Source organism: Globicephala melas, chromosome 4, assembly GCF_963455315.2.
Source record: "Globicephala melas chromosome 4, mGloMel1.2, whole genome shotgun sequence".
Classification (NCBI taxonomy): Eukaryota; Metazoa; Chordata; class Mammalia; order Artiodactyla; family Delphinidae; genus Globicephala; species Globicephala melas.
The window spans coordinates 15,186,738-15,209,874 of record NC_083317.1 but is presented as its reverse complement, the minus strand read 5'-3'; the positions used below and the strand labels follow the sequence as shown (position 1 = coordinate 15,209,874).

The window sequence follows — 23,137 nt, the reverse complement described above, 5'->3', positions numbered from 1 at the left end:
CGACAAGTGAGCTGGGCAAACTTTGGGGTTTTATTCACAAATGAAGTAGCATAAAACTACCCAGGTAGGCTCTCAAAATAGACAACTTACCTTTGTGGAGACACCAAAATAGAGTTAAATTAAGTCATTTCCCCCAGTGAGATGATCCAAACATTGATAGGATTATCAAGGCATACGGACACTTCAGTAATGCTATAGAAAATGAACAAACCTTCTCTACACCAAGGCTTTGTTTTTTTCTCCCATGAAACCTTACTTTGTTCCTAAAATAAAATCTAATTCTTGATGACTTTCCTTTCTGATAAAAAAAAAGAAAAAAAAAACAATTTTAAATTGTATATTTTCTCCAAAAAAACAGAGAGATCTGGCAGCAGCAATGATGCAGCTGTGGTTGAAATGAAAATAATATGGTACTGAACTGCACAGCAAAGATGATGGCATAATACAAAACAAAAATGGAATTATGATTATAAAATGTTATGCATATGCAGATGGCATATATATGCATACATATCTATTACAATTACACTATGTCTTTTCACATGCACAATATATAAATGGTGTAATAAGACATAATTTGCTGTCATTTCTTCCAGCCAAGATAAGATCTTTGAGTGACAAATTTCTGCTTGTATAGAGATTTCTACAAAGTAGTGTTGTTTTTGATGAGATTGCTCCTAAAACTTTCTGTAAAAACCCAAAGGCTTTGGTAAAGTTTATGGAAGTGCAAGCATTATTCCTTTACCATTAACTCACAAAATAGACATAGTTGAAAGCCAAATGATAACATGTCACCAGGTGATTTCTTTAGGATGTGAGTGCCTGATAGGAAGAAATTGGTGCCCCATGTGTGCAGAGTATGGAATGTCTTCTGTGGTCCTTGGGTATCAATGTGCAACATTCTTTTTTGAAAATTTACACTCCGTTTTGTTCTATAAAAGAGCTGATGTATTTGATATAAGTAGTAGTTTTAATTTATCTACTTGATTTGAAAACCAGACTTACAAATTTAGATTCTAGGTATAAATTATCCACTTACTAGACATACACCTCTAAAAAAAAACCTAGCTGTTTGCATATGAGTTCTTGTCTCTTTTGCACCTAAGTGTTTATAGGATTTGAATTTAATTTCCACTTTCCTATGGTATGAAAAAATGAAAATTCAGGTCACACATGTTAATTTTCTTTCAAATGGTAAGTTGTAGCTTCAGTGAATTGAGAGGGTGTCAGACCATGCAAAGGAAAATTCAGAAATGTTTTCCATGAATTATACTTCAAAAAATGCTACAGCAAGTATGTCACGAATGAGATATAATTTTTGTAACATTATGTGATGTGAAATTTGTGTTGCTGCTAAGATGGAATGGATATTTTATAGTGTCACTGTGGTAGACAGTGTTGTATTGGGGTTTTGCAAACTTTGTTCAGAAATTTATCTGAATGGAAGAAAATGTTTTTGCACAGGACATTTCTGGTTTCAGAAAGTTCATTAAAGTGGAAGGAGAGGAGAGAGGGAAGGAAGGAGTGTCAAGGATTTTACATACGCTGTTAACACATGAACTTCACAACAGCCTTATAAAGTAAGAGTTATTATGCCCATTATATAGATGGGGAAATTTACTATTAGAGATTTAGGTAACTTGCCTAAGAAATATGGCTCATAAGATAAAGAGCTTGCATTTGAACTCAGCCTGTCTGACTCCCCAGACTTAATTGCTTTCACTTGAAATCTGCTACACCATCATTAATTCTTTTTATTAAATTATTATAAAGTGCTTTCTGTGGATTCTTTCCCCATAAAATATGTTAAGAAATTATAATCTTTTTGTTTTATTTGAACTTTCAAATGTTTGATTTTAGACTCTTCACTTTGTTTTGCACTGAAATGACAAAAATGGGTCTCTAGATGTGACTCATGTGGAAGACACAATCAGTTTTACAACACAACTTGAAATCCTTCCTTAACCTCTTTTGGGTAAAGGGGCAGTCATAGATCTTATCTTGACAATATGTATCGTTTTTTTCTTTAAAAACAAAATCCTCCTCCAAATTTTTTATTGCCTTAAAATACAACAAACTTCTTCTTCTTTTCTTTCTTTCTTTTTTTTTTTTTTTTTTGATTAATCCTGGGTATTTATTTCTTGCTGCCTGTGTGAGAGTGAATATAAATGTAGTTTTATCAGTGGTCTGGTTTCTCTGTCTTTGGTCACAAACTGTGATTTCTTTTTGATTCTTGCTTTGTCTCCAACTGTCAAAAAGAAAATGGCAAGATATGGGGGCTGACCTTTCTGCTTCCAAGTTTTTGCTGTAGTCACAAAGAAAGATGACCTTTAAGGCCCCTACAAGCCATGAACTTGAGCAAGTAACACACTCTCATATCCACAGGAAATGAAACTGTGAAGGTCATCTTTCAGCACAGAGTGGCATGGGAAGGGCTCATATTCATTAATCAATTTGCCTATTATAATCTAAGAACTAAAACTACATATAACATATAAAGATTGAGCTTCTGAACTAGGATCAAAATTATAGTTGCTTTCCACAATTTTCACTTCTGGACTTGGTTTTCATGAACCCCTTCATGTTCATACAGCCACAGAAAAGCTATATTTAAAGCATGAAGGTTTAAATTTCTAAACTCCTTCATTAGAGAGTATCAAGCATAATGATGTCGACCTAGCTGCTTTGCTCTAGAGGCAGGGAAACTAGGGGTAGGATACTGCAGCAGTATCCTCCAGTGCTTTGCAAACTCTAAAGTCCCCTGGTAGCTTGGATCCTAGGTCCTCCCATTTTTCTCTGGTGGATGGAATTCATATTTTTAGTGGATCTACATATATAACCATGAATTATAGTTATGAGTTGGCTCCTGGTGTCAGAATGCTGGAGTTGAAGTTTCAGCTATGCTGCTTAGTAGCTGTGTTACACTGAACAAGGTGTTTATTTTCTCTTTGTCTCAAGTTTTCTCATCTGTAAAATGGAAACAATAGTAGAGTCCTTTTCGTAGAGCTATTATGAGAATCATCAAGTTGACATACATAAAACACTTAGCATAATACCTGGCACATAGTAAGTACTCTCTTTCTTTAAAATAAAATGTTATACATCACTAGAAATATTTTAAGTCTACAGCACTCGCTGATCTATCATCTATCTATCTATCATCTATTTATCTGTCGTTATCTATTTTTTTTTTAGTGAAGTGGAAAAACAGTGACAATTTAATGCTTCTTTAATTTTAACCTTTGCATGCCCTTCTCTGCACCAATTCCTTTGAACTTTTTATACCAGTGTTTTAGTTCAAGTAGGCGCTATACATGTTTAAAGCATAGAATTTTCAGTGTCTATTATTATTTGTTTTACACAGCCCATAACATGTTTTGGTGTTTATGTAATAATAGGCTTTATGACAGCTTGTATCTTGCGCACGATAGGTGGTCATCTATAAGAAGAGAATGGAAACTAACTGCAGTTCCTTGCCATTTAAAAGTATTATCATCTTTGTGCATAAGGACCCATTTACAGTGAATCCCCATGATGATAAGTTTGATAGGAAAATTCACTTATAAATGAATTTACAGTAGTAAACAATGTGACTGCCAGTTTTGCTGTTCCTGGCACTATCCAAAGATAAAGTGAGGTGTGTGTGTGTGTGTGTGTGTGTGTGACTTCTCTCATAGAAGAAAGGAAACTGAGAAATAGAAGTTAGTCTGTTAGAGACTGTGGCTGAAACTTCCACTAACACTGTAGCTCTCTTGGCTTTAAAAGGAGAAGGACCTGCTTCTTTATTCTGCAGAATGTCATCCCTCTTCTCCACTTCTTCAGTGCCTGTGGTGTGTCCCTCACGAGGCCCCCTTTCTTTCCTTTCTCCTGCCTTGTTTTACATCCCTCTTTGGCTTGTTTCTCTTTATAATTGCTGACTGCATGACATCTCCTTTGGATTAACCCCAAATATTTGATTTCTTGGTACTAGAGTGAACCTGAACATAAATTATTCTCCTCTCCTGACACCTTCATCCTTTTATTGCAAATACTGCCCTGGAAATGTTGGGGGGAGCTAATCAAGTTCTTCTTGTTTTAAAATAAGCTGCCTTAGGGAAAAAAAAGTCTAGGGTGGAGAATGTTTTTTTTATGTTGTAGGAAAAGTTGTGTGCTAGAATTTGATTGTAGTTTACAATATTGAAAGAACCGAGGCTAAGCTTTCATACTGGTTGCAAACTTGGCATCAAGATGTGAGTATCAGATTGATTCTCGTTGTATATTTAACATTTATGCATTCAGAGCTTTCATTCACTGGTAAATTTAGGAGAACTACTTTGAATACGTAATTTTAAGGGTTTTGCTGACAAATTATTTTTTAGAAGGTCTGGCTTAGCCAAGAATATAATACAGATTTTACAGTTTTCTCCCTTTAATTTATTAGACTCCCTATTCAAAGACATTTGAAGTGATCTGTGACATTGTCTAGTAAATTTTCACCTTATGCTTAGAAGAAAAGAAGGATATAGATAACATTAATGTCATTTTATAGGTATAAAAATCTTTCATTTTATGTATAGATCTGCTTTAACTTAAAGGCAGGCTGTGATTTAAAGTCTTTGTAAAGACCATTCTCAGTAAAATATAGAATATCAGTAAATACAGAGGGGTTAGGTTGCTGAGAAATAATGCGATTATTACTACTATTACTATTATTTCCTTGGTTTTGTCAAATTATTGCTGTAGCTGTGCGGAGACAGTGTCTCAATGAAGAATCCTACTCGTATGTTTGCTACCTGAAGGCTTTGGACAGTCTGGTCACCTATCTGCACAAGTGTTTTACTTCTTCACAGGATAATTGATAATCTAAGAACAGAGATCAGACTTTAATCATCCTGCATTAATTACAGGAAGGAATAAGGAAGGGGAGTCTTGGAGTAACTATACAGGCACCATCTTTGTGTGCAGTTCTCCTGTTCCAGAACTCAGAATTTAGGCATCATTTACTCTGGTTTTACCAACTTTTTGGGGTTATTCAGAATCCCTGGTCATCTTTCATGTAACCATCCTTAGGATTTTTAAAAAATGGATCTGAGAGAGAGAGAGTTAGTCACCATATTAACTTTCAGAATAGTGGTTATGATGAATTGTACCCAGTAGCTAATGAGGAAGCTGATTCTCGTCTCCTAAGTCTGTGCTAAAAATCTCAGGTGGAGGAAATTTCAACACTGAACAAAAATGTCAAAGTGTGTTTCCCACGCTTATCCTCACCTGTGACCCAGACCCAATGGTCTTCCTTTCACAGACCATTTCCCTGCTGATGCTTTAAACTGGCTCTTCATTGGTAACCACTCCCTACAGCCCTGTCTTGCCTTCCTTTGGCTATAGCACATAGACATCCCTAACTGATTTTTCCTGGCTCCTTTTAACGCCGTGTTTTCACCATCTTTATGTCCTTTCACCTCTTTTCTTCCCTATTTCATTTTTGTTCCCACACCTAAGGCTTGATGCTGACATTTTAGCTCTCTCAGATTCTATATTTAAGCTTCTAATTCTTTGCATGAAGGCATGCCCTAGAATTCTTTGTTTTCCTATCTGAGGTCTTTAAACCAAAAAATATATCTATGGGGGGCACAAGTTTACTTGATGGGGCCAGATACACAAGGATCATCTTTCTTGGGTTCATTTTTATTTAAAGATTTTATTTAGAAAACTTTTTCTTCCATTAAATTAAATGTAACTATAATGTTGAATGTTATTCTCTCTCTCTCTCTCTCTTTCTCTCTCTCTCTCTCTCTCTCTCTCTCTCTATATATATATATATATATATATATATATATATACATATTTTTTAAAGAATTCTTACATTTTTCACTTGGGGTGGCTGTCCAGCGCTATACCCCCAAGCTCTTAGGGTATAGGAAAATTTATTCTCTTCTAACATTAGTGATAATTTCACAGAAAACTTTGAAATGTGAAGTTAACACTGAGGCAGAACATTTTGATATTGATCTATGTACTTTTTCCAATTCTTCTGAATCTCAACTCTTTTTTCTATTTTTACAGTTGCAACAGGAGCTTTTATATGCATTGCCCACAGGGTAGGATGACACAGAGAAAAAAAAAAGAGGTAAATTTGCAGCTTTGAGTTTTTAAATAAACCTGTATAGACCTATGGAAGCTATTGCCATCTTTGAAGCAATTAATTACAACAGCCAGGTGTTTGAAAGAAGAAAAAAGATAGTGCTTTGAATTGTAAATTTGCCTTAGAGCCTTCAGGATCCAGCATATAGGACTGGGCATAGTGGTGAAGATAGGACTGTTCAGTGTCTGCTTTCAAGGAGAAATGTCCAACCAGGTGATGACACATCCTAGACGCTGAGGAATACCTGAGAAGGGCTCCCTCACTTGCCACTTCTGGGGTTAATCTTCCCTCACTTGCCACTTCTGGGGTTAAACTCCCAAGAGGTGGGACAAGGAAAATAGCCTGGGAGGTGAGGGGACCTAAGAACACAGGGAAATTGTGTCCACTCTCTGTTCTAGACTCTCAGAGGAAGCAGTCACTTGAGTGGAGAACTGTCCTCTGTCTCCCATGGCCTCTGAATTGTCTCAAGAGCAGCTGCCCCAGAAAGGGCACAGAAGTGGCAGACGGGTATCCCATTCAAGCCTGATGGCCAAAGAACAGACAGTTGTTTCTGCAGTGAGGATAAACTTCAGGTGGGCTCACATACCCAAGGGGAAGCAACTCTCTTTGCCTAAAAGTGGCAGAAATGTTGGTCTGCATGCCAAACCAAAGTGCCCACAGTGTCTTCTCCTCTCTGGAGTCATAGCCAGAGGCCAATGTAACTTTCTTCTCCAGCCCTCTAGCTTTTCTTTGTCTTCCTTACACGTCCAAAGCCTGCATCAGCCCCTCTTGAAGCTAGGAGCCTGCATGCTTCCTTTGGATTTGGTCTCATATGAACGTGACCAGACTCTGTTCTGATAGCCTGAGTTAGTACCATGGGGACTGGCGTTCCCTCACTTCACAGAGGAGAGGGCCTGGTCCTTCTGGCAACTCAGAGGCTGAGTTAGGGCCATAAAAATAAAATTCCAATAAATTCTTTGCATGCCTTGTTTCATGCAGAGAATGGCTCTGCCTTAGAGGTAAATTGACTCTGATGTAGGTTTTCAGATCCCCATAGTACCTGTGGACATAGCACAGGGAGTCCTTGGGGTACCAGCTTATACCCACGTGTAGTGGATACACTTTTTTCTCAAGCTACAAACCCAGGTATACAGAAAACAAAAAAACTATGTGATGCCGTTAAAAAAATAACAGAATTCACCGTAGCTTATCGGTCCCCATCTGCTAGTGGATCTTGTCAACTCAAGGTAACTCACTTTTGGTTTAAAACTAAGTTTTCATTTGGTTAATGGCTCAGTTAATACATGCCTCTTATCATCTCTCTTCTCCTTTTTTCTTTTCCAGGGGTGTCTGGGCTTAGGAGAGGTCGATAGAGGGTCTTGGCATTGGTGATAGTGGGAGCAGCTTGTCCATGGCCACCCTCTATCCTTTTGATTCCCCCTGGGGTGTGACATCCTGCCAGGCCATGGATGCTGCTATCTCTGCTGCATCCTCTGAGATGCCTGTGGTCTCACCATGGTCTCCATGTCAGGTCTACACTTTGAATCTTTTCCCTTCCAGCCTCAAGTCTTCCAATCCACTGGTTCTCTCAGCCCTTCCACAAAGCTCTTTGTTGGGAAAGGCCATGAATTTTTAGATACTTTCCCTGGAATGCTCTGGAGTTAAGCAAGACTCTATGAAGCTGTTCAAAGGATCACTGCCTAGACATTGATATTCTACCATTCAGGAGACAGTTGGATGTATGATATCTCTACAAGTCTTGCCATCTCCTGGGTTACAAACTGTGAACACAACAATGGCACTTTCTGTTCAGGATCCACCCTGAAATTTTCTGAGGTTTCCATTTTCCTGTCCCTCTAAGTTAGGACTTGGCTCAGGGATGGTCATTAGGCCTTCTCAGGGATTCAGCTAGCATTTAAGCTTAATGATTTCCCTTTAATATTTTCTTTCTTTCCTAGTGGTCAAAAATGGGTCAGGGATTGGAAAAAGAGGTAGGAGAACATTATTATGTATATTTCCTCAAACTTGACCCTCTGGGTTTTAGCTTTTGCTAATTAGAGATAAACTTCTTGAATGAAAACAACTAACTTATTTAACGAAGCACTTAGCTGTTGAGATTGAAAGCCATGGTTTTTAAGATTTTTGTCTGTGCTACAAGTTTGTAAAATCCACTTAAAATTGAAAAGCTAGGAGTTTGAGTCATCTCTAGCTTGGAAGCAATGCATATAAAAATCTTGATGCTTGATGGTGGAGGAAGGTAGGGGTAAAATCAATGGAGAATAAAAGCACATCATCCTTTTCCTTTGTTTCCCTTTGTCTCTCTTTAGCAGAATTATTTAAGTTCCACTTACAGAATAGTTTCCAGAGCACTCCAGCCCCATTGATCTCCCTCGTTCTGGAATTGTGATTAATTGGTTTCATAGCTTCGACTAGCTCCTAAGTTTATCCCCCCACTTTTTTATACCTAGTCTATAGGCTCACCAAAGTCAAAAATTATTCTACTTCAGAAATCTTCACTGTGTTTGTAATGATTTGGTTATGATTTATTGGATGGGAGCCCTCTCAGTCTTTGATGCCATGATAGCTGTTTTTCTTTATATCCAGAGCCAGGCATTCTATCCTAAGTATTGGCAGGGCAAGGTAATTCTGTTTATTACCATAAGAAATTAATGTGTTCAACATAACCACACAATCTTAATAAATATATATATATATATATAATATAATATATACAAATATGTTAATGTATATACATATATGCTTAAGTGTTTGTGTGTGTGTGTGTGTGTGTATATATATATATATATATATATATATATATAAAAATACACATAAATTCTCCAAGTTTTTTTTTCATGGCTTCTACATTTTAACTTTCTTCCCACTTTCTACTAGAATTAAAAAATACCGTGGTTGGAAAAGAATTTTAACTGCAACCCCCTCTTTCCACAGATGACAGAACTGAGGATGAGGGAAGTACAATGACTTGCCTAAAGACACATAGCCATTCGGCAGCAGTACAGAGACTTGGATTCTTGGCTTGTGATTCCCAAGTCACCTTTCCATTGGGCCACAAACGTCTTTCAGAGTTTGGTTTACATGGTGGTGCCAACTTGAACATTTGAAAAGTTATTTCTAAATGGATGTTAATTGCTTTCTGGGCTCTCTGTTAATTAATGAATGTTTGGGTTTCCAGGCAAAGAAAAGCCTCTTTGCACAATTACAGAAATAACCTGATTAGAGAGACTTTTCCAAATCATTTGCTAAATAAGTTAATCAGACTACAGAAGAAATAAAGCCAAGGACACTTGGATATTTGATAATGTGCCAAGTGACCGTGAGGAAAGATAAATACTAAATGAGAGCAGGCTATCTATAGACAGTAGTTTTTTAGTTCTTATGGTTGGTAAAGTCTAAGTGATCAAGAGAACATTCGTTTTTGAAGTTGGAAAATTGGAATATTTTAATATTTTAAGTCAGAACCCTCCAGTTGAAAAAAGACAAAAAATTCTGGGTAAGCTAAATTAAAAATTTTAATCACTAAGGAGAACTACAGTAACTTCTTTACATCACTCTGGTTTTACTCATTATTTTTGTGTGTATTTGGATGTATACATTGTAATGTGGAAAATCATTGCTGTGCAGTACGGCCAATTAGCCATGTTTGGGCTGACAACTATTAAGCTTAGATTCTGCAGGGTGCTGAAACCACATAAAACATTTGTAATGTTGGTTTTCTATCACAAGAATACCTTTCTCTTTGCAAAGAAAATTTCTTTGAAAATTTAAAGGAGAATCCCATTTTCCACGATACCAGTCTCTGTGGAAAGGATTTTGAAAGCAAAAATGATTTTAATATGCTTGTGCATCTGGACATAAAATTCCATAACTGTGAGAAGCATAATGAGATGGTTCCTAAAGGCAAGTTAAAACTGCAGCATCGAGCAGAATTTTTTCATTATCAATAAGAATTAATTAATAATGCCACTTGGTACAGTGAGGTGAGCAGAAAATAGTGTAAGAAGTAAGAATGTTTTGCTTTCCTTTTGCTTTTCAAGGCTGTTCAGGCTACTTTTAAATTGCTTACTAGGAAGTAGACCTTAGGGTATAAGGGTCATGGGCTTTGAAACTAATTGGGACCCATTATTTTTCTGCTTTTCCACAGATGGCTCATATAGAACATAATATAGTGCTAGGCAAATGCAGTGAGGTATTTAGAAATAATTTTCCTTGGATTGGTTTATAATCATATAATCCAGTTGATTTTCCTAAGGGCACAATCTCTATCCAACATGTATTCTTCAGGTAGTTCTAATTTTGCTGGAAAAACTTTAAAATAATTCAATTTATAATTTTAGTCTAAAACAAAATAAGCTATAGTTTTTCCCTTACTACATTAGGTTATACAGCATTGTTAAGAAACAAATTAGACATTACATGCTCCATAGTTGTTGATGTATTTTTCAATCTTTTCATACCTCTCTGCTCTCTTCCTAAATTTAAACAACATTTCTCAGAGTATAATCCACAGATAATCTGCCAGTGTTAATAAAAACTCACACTTACCACCTAATTTGAAGTCACACTGCTGTATTCAAGTTAATTTTAATAAAAACTCATGTTTACCAACTACTTTTCAGTAAAACAATGGTATTTAGGATTGTTGGGAGAAAACTCATGTAAGAAAAACTATTTTAAAAAAATCCTGTATTGAAGATAATTTTAATGAAAAGTCATGTACATGACCTAATTTTAGAAAAAAAACCTGCTATATTTAAGCTAATTTTTATGCAAATCAATGTGCACAACTAGTTTTAAGCATTCATTTTCAGGTTTAGTTAAAAATTCCAATTCCTGGACTACACTTACTGAGGAGGGACCTCTGGAGTTACAGCCAATAATCTGTATTTTAAATAATTTCCCCAGGTAATTCAGATGTACACTGAAGTCCAAAAACCAGTGACATAAAAAAATAGAGTTTGAAAATTTTTCTTTTATGTTCAAGACGCTTTTTTTCCCTAAATTCACTTAAAGTGCAATGGCTCCTTTTGGGGTCACTGTGGTCTTAGTGGTCATTTACTTGATGGCAAGAATTGGTTGTCTGAGAGCATATATTATATAAAAGGAGAAAGAGGAAAGTATAAGAAACTCAGGGTCTGAAATGAATGGCGGATTTCTCAAGGGAGGAAGAAAGCACAGAGAGAGAGAGCAGAAAACTACCTACTTGAGTATCTTGAGTAGGCCTACCACTTATGGCTGAACAGGAAGATTATCAATTGAATATAATGACATTTCTATCTCAAAGATGTTCACAGATTCTTCTTGAATTCTCTTTAGAGAGGGTTTATTAAATATTTGATGCTAAATATATGCTGTATATCTTGCTTGAAATTAATGATCCTGCCTCTAGAATCAATCAGTAAACAGCAACAACTTATTGAGTGCCAATTATACACAGAAGAGTATACTTTAGGTCATTACTACCCACTAGAATCAATAGAGCACCTTAAAAACTGCTATTGTTCTGCCCCCACTCCAGATGAATGAAATTAAAATTTCTAGAGTTGAGGTTCATACCTTCCACTGTATGTCTTCATAGATCGCCATTTTGGATCCTTCTCTTGGGTGCAATGAACTTGCCATTGATTTTTAATGCTTGTGAGAGGGAAAATGGTCTTAGAGATAGTTTGAACCTCTAAATTGAAAAACCTGTTTTCCAAACCAACTCTCTTTTAAGGTATGTGATAAATTGTATTTATTGCTCATGTTACCAGAGAGCAATACTTAATTTCTCTATAAGGAACTAACGTCTGTTAACCAATATTTATTAACAGGCCTCTTATAAATGATTTAATTTTCTATGCCATTATTTTATTTAATTATCAAAGCAAATGTAAGTCAGTATATTACCTTCATTTTTCAAATGAGGAAATTGAAGTTCAGAGAAGTTTCAGAAAAAAAACATCCCCGATAATAAATGTTATTGTTTATTGAATGGCAACTCTGTGCTAGGCATGGTATTAGGTGTTTTGTTCATTATCACTGGATAAGATACACATTATCATACAAGTGTTCCCTGTAGAAAATTGGTCTGTCAATATGCTTTGGAGGAAAAAAGATTCTGTGATCTAACAGGTTTGGGAAGTACTGGATACTTTTCCTTCTTGTTGAAAATTCTCAGTGTATTGTAACATCTTAAACATACTGAAATGTCATGCAGTAAAGAGGCGTTTGTCCTGGTGCTCCATGGGTTACTCGACCATGAAAATCTTATTTTATTTTATTTTTTTTGCGGTACACGGGCCTCTCACTGCTGTGGCCTCTCCCGCTGCGCAGCACAGGCTCCGGACGCACAGGCTCAGCGGCCATGGCTCACGAGCCCAGCCACTCGGCGGCATGTGGGATCTTCCCGGACGGGGGCACAAACCTGTGTCCACTGCATCGGCAGGTGGACTCTCAACCACTGCGCCACCAGGGAAGCCCAAAATCTTATTTGAGTAACACTTGCCAATGAAAACCAGTTTGAAAAATACTCCTTCAACACAACCTTATGACCTAGAAACCATATCCCCCTATTACATATTAAAAAACTAAGGCTCTGAGAAATTCAGTTATTTGTCTACAGACATTCAGCAAGTGACTCCACTAGAACTTGAACCTAAATTTGGCTGATTTAGAAAATTCTCTTTTGATTCTAAGTCTAGGACTCTGGGTCATTGACTCTGATATCTATTTTGGAGTCACCTGTTAGTAAGGCTGAAATAAAATTGTGGAAAGGATTAAATGTAATACAGTAAGTCCCCTACATACAAAGGAGTTCCTTCCAAGATCGTGTTCATAAGTCCAATTTGTTCATAAGTCCAAAAAAGTTAGCCTATGTATCCAATCGGCTATATAGTACTGTACTGTAATAGGTTTACTTTTTACACAAATAATACATAAAAAACAAACAAACACAGAAAATAAACGTTTTTAATCTTACAGTACAGTACCTTGAAAAGTACAGTAGTACCAACTACATCACCGCTGCTTTTATGCTTGCTTCTGGACAACCTGGGCTTGAACTAAAGACACTATACTACTGTACTCTATACAGTACTGTACAGCAAAGTCCACAAAAGCACAACCACTTGTAGAGAATGTATGCACGTGACAATGTACGCCGGATACGGGAGTTAACTTACATGACTGGACATGAGAACGCACGTTTGCATCTTTGAAAGTTCTCAAATTGAAGGTTCGTATGTAGGGGACTTACTGTACTGTATGTTAAAACACTTTGAAACCATAAAATAATATGTAATTATCAGAATTAGGTAGTATACAAAGTAGTCCATAAATATTAATTTTATCCAAACCTCTGAATGACACTTTTAAAGGATACTCTCTATAGAAAGACAAGTTTTTTTTACCATTAACCCTGATCATCTATACCTCATCAATCACCATTGAACTTTTTGGGTAGCATTTTTGATTTATTAAAGAGTCCTTGGGAATATAAATTTATGTAATTTGTGGTTTCTATATATAGAATCAATGAATTATGTAATATTTATTTCAACATCTGATGGGTTTTTTTTTTTTTTTTTGTGGTACGTGGGCCTCTCACTGTTGTGGCCTCTCCCGTTGCGGGGCACAGGCTCCGGACGTGCAGGCTCAGCGGCCAAGGCTCATGGGCCCAGCCGCTCCGTGGCATGTGATATCTTTCTGGACCGGGGCACCAACCCGTGTCCCCTGCATTGTCAGGCAGACTCTCAACCACTGTGCCACCAGGGAAGCCCCATCTCATGTTTTTGATTATGAGGATGTGAACTCTGATCTAGGGCAAACAGTATGTTGCTTTTACCCCAATAACAGGTAATAAATGTCAGTGTAATTTATAAACATTTCCTTAAAAGTATATTTATTTAAAGAAGAAACCAAGACTGAGAAACAATCAGGGCAAGAGTCAACTCTCCTGAACATGTTTTACTGGAGAAATCTAGAGTTGATTGAAGAGACTCGTGATTCAGAAATTGGAACCCATTTAAAGCTAAGCAAAGAGAAGGCAAAATGCTACATGATTGCACAGATGGCCTATCTCTATTTCTGAGAAATATATTTTTGGGGATCACTTCACATGTCAAAAGGTAACCCCATTAAGGAGAACAAAGATCAACTTATCCCATATTGAGGGAAGATGAAGGGCATCTTCAATTCCCCTATTCACTGTGAAGAGGGAAAGAGCTCAGAGGGACAGCAGACATCCTGTCACAACAAATTAAGTATGTAGTTGGCTTTCTATGTCACAAACTCAGTTAGAGTGAAAATTATTTACAGCATTTTGAATGCAGGTGGGAAATAAATCTACAAAGATCCGTAACTAATGTGTGTGGAAATTCTTTCGTCTATTTATTTTTTCCTCCTTGTCCTTCTCCCCAGTATACTTAGAATGAATTGAAAATGGCAAAGAATCCAGAGGAATGAGTGTGAAAGTGTCGAGGCTCAGAAAAGATTGCTACAAAAACAACCACTCTCTTAGGACAGGAATGAAATAACATCTTGTGAAAAGATGTTCTTCAGTGCAAAGAATGAGGGTGAGTGAGTGGAAAATAGAAGATGCTAGGCATTAATTTCTACCTTAGGACTGTGCTTGGAGCTTGCAAAATATAATCTATAACTTGAAAAAAGAATCACAGTTCCTTAAAGATTCTGAGCATACTACCTATCTGAACCTACAGAAGATTGTTAAGCTCTACAAGTAAATGTTACTTGAGAGCTTGATGGTAACGAATTTCTCTGCAGGGATCATTTTTGACTCTGTTGTGTCTTCCTGAGTGATGTTCACCTTAGCTAATGCTCTTCTTCCATGACACCAGAGGTTTCAAGTTTAGTTTTCATTTTCTGGGTCACTTTTTTGAATCTTTAAAATCTAAGACTTCTTGGAATCTCAGTGTAAATAGTACATTTCAAATAGTAGACTCAATTTGAATGAAAAATTAACATTGTTAAGGAGTTATTATAAAAAGATGGGGCTTTGGGTACTTGGAAAGTGTGGATCTACAGAGTGTATGGTACAGGGAGAAGAAAAGAGGAGAAAAAAAGGTTCACAAAGATGAAAAGAATTCCTCCAAATATCGTTTTGTTTTCATGCTTTGCACTGTTGAAAGTCTGAATCTACTTTTGCATGAGGCAAGAGGTGCTTATTTTTAATACATGAAAATACAACTAAGATAACCATTCTCTTGATGGTATAGACAATTCCTGTAAACACACATATCTTGGAATCTGTATACGCCTAATATGCTGCTGTTTCAATATAAAATGCACATGTGTCTCCAGTGCATTGAATTCAATGTTCAGAGTACATGAGGTTTGCTATCTTAAAACAAGGATAGGGATTATGGCTATTTATGCTTAGTAGATACAGACATCATCAACACCACCAATTAGCAGAAGCAGTTTCTACTTGGCACAACTTATTTTTTTTTTTAATGATTACACAGTGTGAATTGAGGACTGTGTCCGAATCCCTCTCTCCTCTCGAATTAATTTGCCACATTCTAAATCCGTAGATAAAGTGGTTCCGGAAGTGGAGCTGGTTGGATGGGTTTGCTTACACTGCAGTCCATAAAAGAAACAAAAAGGCTTGCATGCAAAAGAAATGAGAAAAATATAGAAAAAATGAATAAATCAGAAGCAAAAATGGGCGTTTAAACGAAAATTTAAATCAAATGAAGCTGGCAATTATGAGAAGCACATTAAAGCATAACATATACAAGCTTTTAGTTTTCAAATTATTTGCATAAAACAAGACATCTCAAGAGCAAATCGAAAGTTAAAGCAGATCAGTCCATTCTCCCTTTTACTTAGACAGTTTTCTCTAACAAGGTCTCTGAAAATGGTGCTTAATGTTCTCACAATTGCCTTGTAATTTTGGGAAAAATTTCAGGATGAAGCCAGGTTATAATCAATCATCCCCATCTCTGGGAACTTAAGGAGAGTTTCGACTTAAAGGAAGTGGGACTCGTATGAGATTATTAATGAAAACTGACTACATTATTTGTGGGGTCCAGAACAAAATGGAAATGTAGAGCCCCTTTTTCTAAAATTATTAAGAATTTTAAGACATTGATAGCTGAGCATTAAAGTAGGCCTGTTATTAATAGTTCATAGTTTCAAAATTCTAACAATACTTTTAAATTGTTTGGGTAACCAAATACTCTATAATGGGCATGAGCTTTGTGTTTTGTTTATTCTCATATGCCTGTGAAGGAATTATCTTTAATCACCGTCATCTTATTCAGAATAGTGTAAGCTCTTGATGTGATTTTCATCAAAACTAAAAGTAACAGGCAAAAAATGGTTGACTGTTGAAATCAACGATAATCCTAAAATTTGGAAAAATAGATTCTTTAATATATTTTATCATCATTCTGTACTGTTCATCATTTTTCTGGCAAATATTTTTGTGAATGATTCTTTTACAAAATGTACTTTGATAGAGGTAAATGCTCAGTTTCAAAATATTACATTTATATCTTTATCTAAATTGCTTTGCATTAGTACATGTGCTTAGTACCTACACTTAGGAGATGTAACATTTCTCTCAAAGATCTTTTTATATATTTTCCAATTTTGGATTTACTCCTTCCTTGCTCTATCTAGGGTTTCTATCTTAAGGGTAAATAACTGTTAAAGAAATTAACTGAGTTTGGAATTTTTGCACTGTCATTCCAAATAGTGATAATTGAATTTAGTGTATAAGGTGCTTCCTTCTTCTCATTAATAAATGATGCGGCTACAGTACCAACAGCACCTGGCAGGGATTCAATAGCTCTTAGCTCTAACTCAAAAATGGCCATTCTGGGCATCTAGTTCAATAGACTGTTACAAAAAAAGGGCAAGCATCCTTTAAACTCCCAAACTTAAGACAGATAATACAAACCAAAAACCACCCGGTCCTAGAAAGAGATGACTCACCTGCTCAATATCGTTGTTTTTCCGTGATTTGTATATAAATTCTCCAATGGCTACAAATACAGAAAGGACCAGTCCAGCAGCCAGAACAATGAAGATACCCCCAATATTTTCTACTCCCAGAGCACTGGCCTCTTTGTTATCTTCCTCAGGGCAGCCATTTCCCCGCCACCATTTCTCTTTCATCATATGCAGTTTCCCCTCTTCTTGTAATTGAAGAATAGCAATAGTAATTTTATCCCGGTAAGGAGAGCCTGTAAGTGAGGTAATTTGGATATTGGTCACCCAAAGGCTGAAGAAGATGTGAAGAAGGATTACTGTCTTAGGGGTAACTACTTTATGGCTGTTGGAAAACCCCAATCCATAATTTGACTGGCAAAGGGCAATCCTATATTTTGAAGGATCTAAATAATTGGACAGCAAAAGGCTGACATGTTGAGATTAACTCTTAGCCACACTGTCTGTTCCTTTTAAACAAGGGAAAGCTGAGCTGGGAATTCCATGACATCCCGCTGCTTCTGGTGAGTTTTTTATGAATCTTTTCCCACATTAGGGAATTTCATTGTTTAGATTCCACTTTTTCTAGGTTTTTGGATGTCTAATATTTTGACAGCCTGGCTAAATGATCACCAGTACCATTTCCTCTTCTTCCTATGGGAGTAGCTAGACATTTCCTAGTCTCCTTTACAATTCATTGTGGTGATTGACCGATTGCTAGCCATTGGGAGCTAAAGTGATGTATGACTATTTCCAGTCCTGTCTCATAAATCCTCCCAACATGATCCTCTACTCTTTCCCTCTCTTTCCTCAAATACTCAGCATGGGGGAAAGGATTTTAAGTCACTAGGAATACTGGAACCACCAGTTAGAAAGGGATTGGGTCCAAGGATGACTGCATGAAGCAGAATCTCTGTTTCAACCCACTGTTGGACCATGACAAGTTCAAGAAATAAATATGTATTGTGTTGGCCACTAAAAATTTGCAGATGTTGGTTATAGTAATTTGTCTATACTGACTAATACACCTATTAAGATACTCTTATGAGTAGGTTTTGAATAATTTAAACAACATTCAGCTAGGTTTAGAAAATTTGCAAGCACTTTAATGATATTATTTATACTCTATTTTCTAGTAATGCCTTTGAACTTTTAATTATGTTAGGGCTAGAGAGCATCAACATGGTCCTGCAGCCACAGCTTGTCCAACACTGGATTCCTATGTTAATTAAAGCAACAGAAGAAATTAAAAAAAAAAGATGGTAAGATTTCTTTCCCTAATTTCTCCTTGGACACTAAGGATTTTTGTAAGTGTTTCTTCTACTTAGTAGGAAAGCAATACATTCTAGCTCTTTCTGTTTGTAAACTTTAACGTTCTTCTTGGTGGAAATAGAAAAATGCAAAAAAAGTAGCAAATAGAAAAATGTGGCATCTTAGAACCAGAAGAGATCTTAGGAACCATATAGTCCCAGTCTACTTATTTTTAGAATTGAAGAAATTGAGGATGTGAAGATATGGGTGAAAGTAATAGTTGCTGGTAGAGCCAAGAATTTAACTCAATTCTCCTAACTTCTCTCTTAGTGTTATTTTCATTAAAGTTTCTCCCTTCACCCCCATGTCATCTCCCCCCTCCCCCGTATACCTTATGTTCTAGGGCATGGTTAGAAAAGCAGAAGATTAATATTGTGACATGTGTCATTTTCCCCATTCCTCCCAAGACTTCCTAAAGTCATTGTCAGTCCCTCAAGATCAAGTGTAAAAGAAGAGCAAAATGTTTTGGCGTTAGATTGTGGCTTATCAATTAAAAGTATGGATTTTTGGTGAGAAAATGGCTCTTGACAGCCAAATTAAAAGATATTGGCTGCTTGCTTAAACAACTTCAGAATAATGGTTAGTGTCAAAATTAGCACCATTAACAATAATATGTGAACAATTAAGTGAATCAAGAGAGCTTTGCTTTAATGTACGAGAAAGTGCTTTGAAGAGTGTGAGAATGATCCATAGGGTAACAATTGCAGCAATAATCATAGCAGTATACACAGTGGGTACTCAGTAAATGCTGACTGATGCTTTCCTTTTGCCTTCAGGCTGTACAATACCTAAAATATTTCAGGCAGATGGGGATTGTTTCTCTGTTTAAGGTGGGTCTCTAAGGAAGGTAATTTCCAGCCTCCTGGTAACCTGTTTAAGCCTTAACTGCTCTCGTTCTCTTCAAGTTTTATTTTAAGTCCCTCAGGAGGCACATTTCCAGAGCTTCTGTCCTGAGAGCCTCTAAGAAACAAAGTCTTCGATTTTGTGTTGTGACTGAGCAACTTTGCCAATCTTTGACTGTGAGAAGGAATTTTAAGCCTTAAGGGAGTCAGGGCAAGACCAGAAGTATGTGGAGAATTGTTTATATTTGAATATATTTTAGCTTCAATTTTTTTTTGTTGTTGTTGCTTAAATGGACTGAATGACATTGGAAGTGATTTATTACAAGTCACTTGAAAAAAATACATATGTATATCACGGATCTTCCTGAATAGCAGCTGATCTTTCTTAAAGAGTCAATTCATCATAGAAGAAACATCTCACAAATTTATCCAACAGCTGTATTCCCAATGGATGTATTCTCTCTGAGGTCTGCCATCTGTTCCAATTATTCCTTCATTGTTTTAGTTTTAAAAGGATGACAGGTTTATAACCACTATGAAAAATTCCTGGGGTGTATTTCTTTTCATCTAGGGAGGGGGAAAAACTCTTCAACTTTGGAATTTGTATGTCAGAGAATGCATGACGTTGGCAAAATGTAGACTGAACTGGAATATTCAAATCTCTTAATATCATATTATATAAAATATAGTGATACTCATCACAGGGTCAGCCTCACTCACATGGAGTCAGAGTCATTTTTAAAGTGCTGCATTAATTTAGGAGTGTTTCTGAAAGGACCCCTTGATGCTTCCCCATTCCTCACCAATATTCCAATATTTTAACTTTAGAGTTGTATTTCATTCAGTAGAAGAAATGCCTATTAAAAGTCTCATATTATAGTGTAAATATTCTCAGAAGAAGTGATACACATTGTAATTTTCTATCGTTACTACCAGACTGGAAATTTGGTGGGCAAAGAGGGGAATTAAAAGGTGGTGGAGATGGAGCTGAGGATGGAATGGTAAAAGTACAGTTTTCAACTTTATAATTTAATCTAAAGATGGTTCCATTAAGAAACTATAGTTGTTTTTTCTAAGACACAAAATATATTACAATCAATCATAAGGTCTTGATTTGGAAAAGATTCAGGAAAATGCACCCAATCCTGGTGTTCTTGTCTGACTCATGGTTCATTTAACTAAAATCAGCAGTGATGGGATATTAAAAAATAACATGTCTAGCTTCTTTCTCCAGTCTTAAAAAAAAAAAAAAAAAGGAGAAGAGTTGTTGCTTGTGAGCTATTGTGAAGTGGTGGAAGGAGGGTTATAAAAAAAAATAAAAAAATAAAATGAGGTGATAAAGCCTGGTTAGGGAGATAGGACATTGTTTCTCAAATCAAAAAGAAGCATAGTAACCTTTTAGTTAGTGTCTAACAATCACACTGAGTTCTCTGCAGAGCACACCGACTTAGTTTTAGGAGAGCTTACCACTTGAGAAAAAAATGTACACTTAATTTGCAATACTGGCATTTTCATCAGGAAAAATTATTGGAAATAAAGGGGCAAGAAGGTAGTTACAGGTTGCCTAGCCCAATCATTCTGAAGATTTATTTAGAGGACATACATAACAACTTATTTAGAGGAAAAGGAGATTTTACCCAATTGATATAAGTTAATTTCTTTATAGCATATATTTCTAGCATCAGATAGATTACATGAAGTCAAATTAGTTATGTATTCATGTTCAAAGGTGGAGAGAGTTGACCTTCTTTACCTGGTTAATCAAATTAGTATTGATCAAAAGTTGAATATGGGCTACATATTCTTTTTTAAAAAGTAAATTTATTGCCAAATTAAGCCATCAGGAGTATTCATGTAAAATCTGATTTTTTTTCATGAAAAATAGAAGATCTGATAATGTTGGGCTCTAATTCCCACAGCTACTGACCTGAAAGGCATTTGCCCCCTTTAGATGAGTATGTTGTCTCTAATTCTCCATACTTGCTACCATTCCCTACTGCTTCTTCAAACAAACAAGCTTTATTCAATTATACCTGCTTGGCTTCTGTAAGCATTTGAGTTTGCGATCCCTGTCTAGTGTTGAGGGAACTGGATAATCCCTTTCAACAGGTGAAAATAATAATATACCTTGGGTCCTTAATTATCTGATTTAACTGTAACTATGATTTCTTACTGGACTAACCCAGTGGTCTAAGATGGCCTCCAATTCCTCCCCTTGGGAATGCTTATCAGAAAATTACTGATGACTCACTTGAGAAGAGCAGATTGCTACCATATCAGAACCTTATACAATACAGTTTCTGTAGTGAGGGAAATAGAGAGTTTTCTATAGGGAGGTCATTGTCCCTTGAATACAGAATATAGTTCTATATCCCAGACATGCAAGAAGAACTAGCTGTGTGGGTCTGTATGCCTACAAGGTAATAATATCCTTAGATTGAGCAGTGGTACAAAATCAAGGACTAGGAATATTTGGAGATTTTATTAATGATTGAATCTGACATATTGCCTGAGCAAATTATAATTTAATCTTAATCCTTTTTCTTCTGACAGATATAGTTTTGCTTTTCTATCTATTTACATAGAACACTAGCTCTTTAACTTTGTCATCTATATGTATAGTTAATTTTGTTGTATTCTAATATAATTTAAGATAGAAAAAACTATACAGGCATATATAGGAACTGAAGAAAATAATGAGAAGAGTGTTAATTAGGAAGATATTCTTTTAACAATATTTGGGGTAAAATAAAATCTATGTACTCAAATGTATATGCAATGGTAGAACTTGAAAGAAACAATGAGTTAAAAGTTTATTAGGTTAAATATCTTGGAATCTTCAATTCAGAGCATGCCTATGATCTGTACTGTCATTTCCCTTATTTATTAGTCCACTGAAGACATTGTAGACTTTCTCAGAATGTAGAGTAGATATCTCTGAGCCCATTCCTTTCTATACTTTGTAACTGACATTGCCCATCTCAGTCTTTGCTACTGCCTTGCCTCTCTTACCTATAGGTGTTCCCACTCCATAACCTTTGGAGTCAATGAGGCCCCCGATCTGAGTGAGGTTACAGTTTCTCTGCGTCACATACTCAATGTTGGTGGACTCCATTAGCAAGGCATAGTCAGTGGTGAGCACACGTTGGATGCCCTCATCACTGTTTTTGACCAGGGCAGTCTGCTGCCTGCTACTCATGAAAGCCCACATCTTCTCGTAGGTGGATATCTTCGATTTCTGCAGGGAAAGAAAGCACACCCACCAGCAGAGAGTGCTGAGAAAATATGTCCTAAAGCTATTCAAAACTCCTGGGGTTCAAATAGCATAGGGAGGATTCTTTCTCTTTAGGTAGGAAACCGGTATTGATGATCCTGGGACTTCAGTTTGGTAGTTGAAAGGAGCCCAATTCACTATAGGAAAACCTTTGGAGGCACTGAGGCAGCTGTAGAGGAAAAAGAGATCTTACCCAACTGATGTAAGACATTGCCTCAAGATCCTTTGGCTGATTTCAGTAGGGAAGAAAGAAGATTAGTATCAATGACAACATTTGCCTAAGGAACTCTGGCCACTTAAGAACAAGTCCTCAAGACCCACTAGGCCGAGGGGTGACTAGATCACCCTAAGACTCTACTCATTTTTTCCATTGCCTTCAACGACTTAACTTCAGTAGACATTGTTTTGCTTTTTTCTTGTATGTAAGTTTTAATACCTGATCCAACGTTCCTTTGCAGGGGACAGCCTTGGGATAAATCACATACCTTCTCTGCTTTATTTATGAAAGAACTGCCAATTACTCTTATCTTTTCTAGAAAACTTAGAGTGCAAATGCTCTTTTCATATTAAATTCAGATCAGAAAACTCTTCCTACTATATTTTTATAAGCCTTTTTATATATACATTCAATTTTAAATTGCAATTATATTTTAG

General features: G+C 36.3%; 1 protein-coding gene across 11 annotated transcripts in view; it reads right to left on the bottom strand.

Annotated features, from left to right (window-relative positions):
* The window catches only part of GRIK1 (glutamate ionotropic receptor kainate type subunit 1), a 419,139-nt gene that overhangs the window by 664 nt on the left and 395,338 nt on the right, over positions 1-23,137 (bottom strand). For 6 of the 11 annotated variants that reach the window (XM_060297863.1, XM_060297865.1, XM_060297871.1 and 3 more), the window contains 3 exons: positions 22,222-22,447; positions 17,063-17,313; positions 212-298 (listed from right to left, as the gene is read on the bottom strand). In XM_060297863.1, coding sequence (XP_060153846.1) covers positions 212-298; positions 17,063-17,313; positions 22,222-22,447 — 564 coding nt within the window. Of the gene's footprint in view, positions 1-211; positions 299-13,962; positions 15,728-17,062; positions 17,314-22,221; positions 22,448-23,137 lie in introns of those variants that run through there. The other 5 variants (XM_060297867.2, XM_060297870.2, XM_060297866.1 and 2 more) reach the window with 3 other exon arrangements.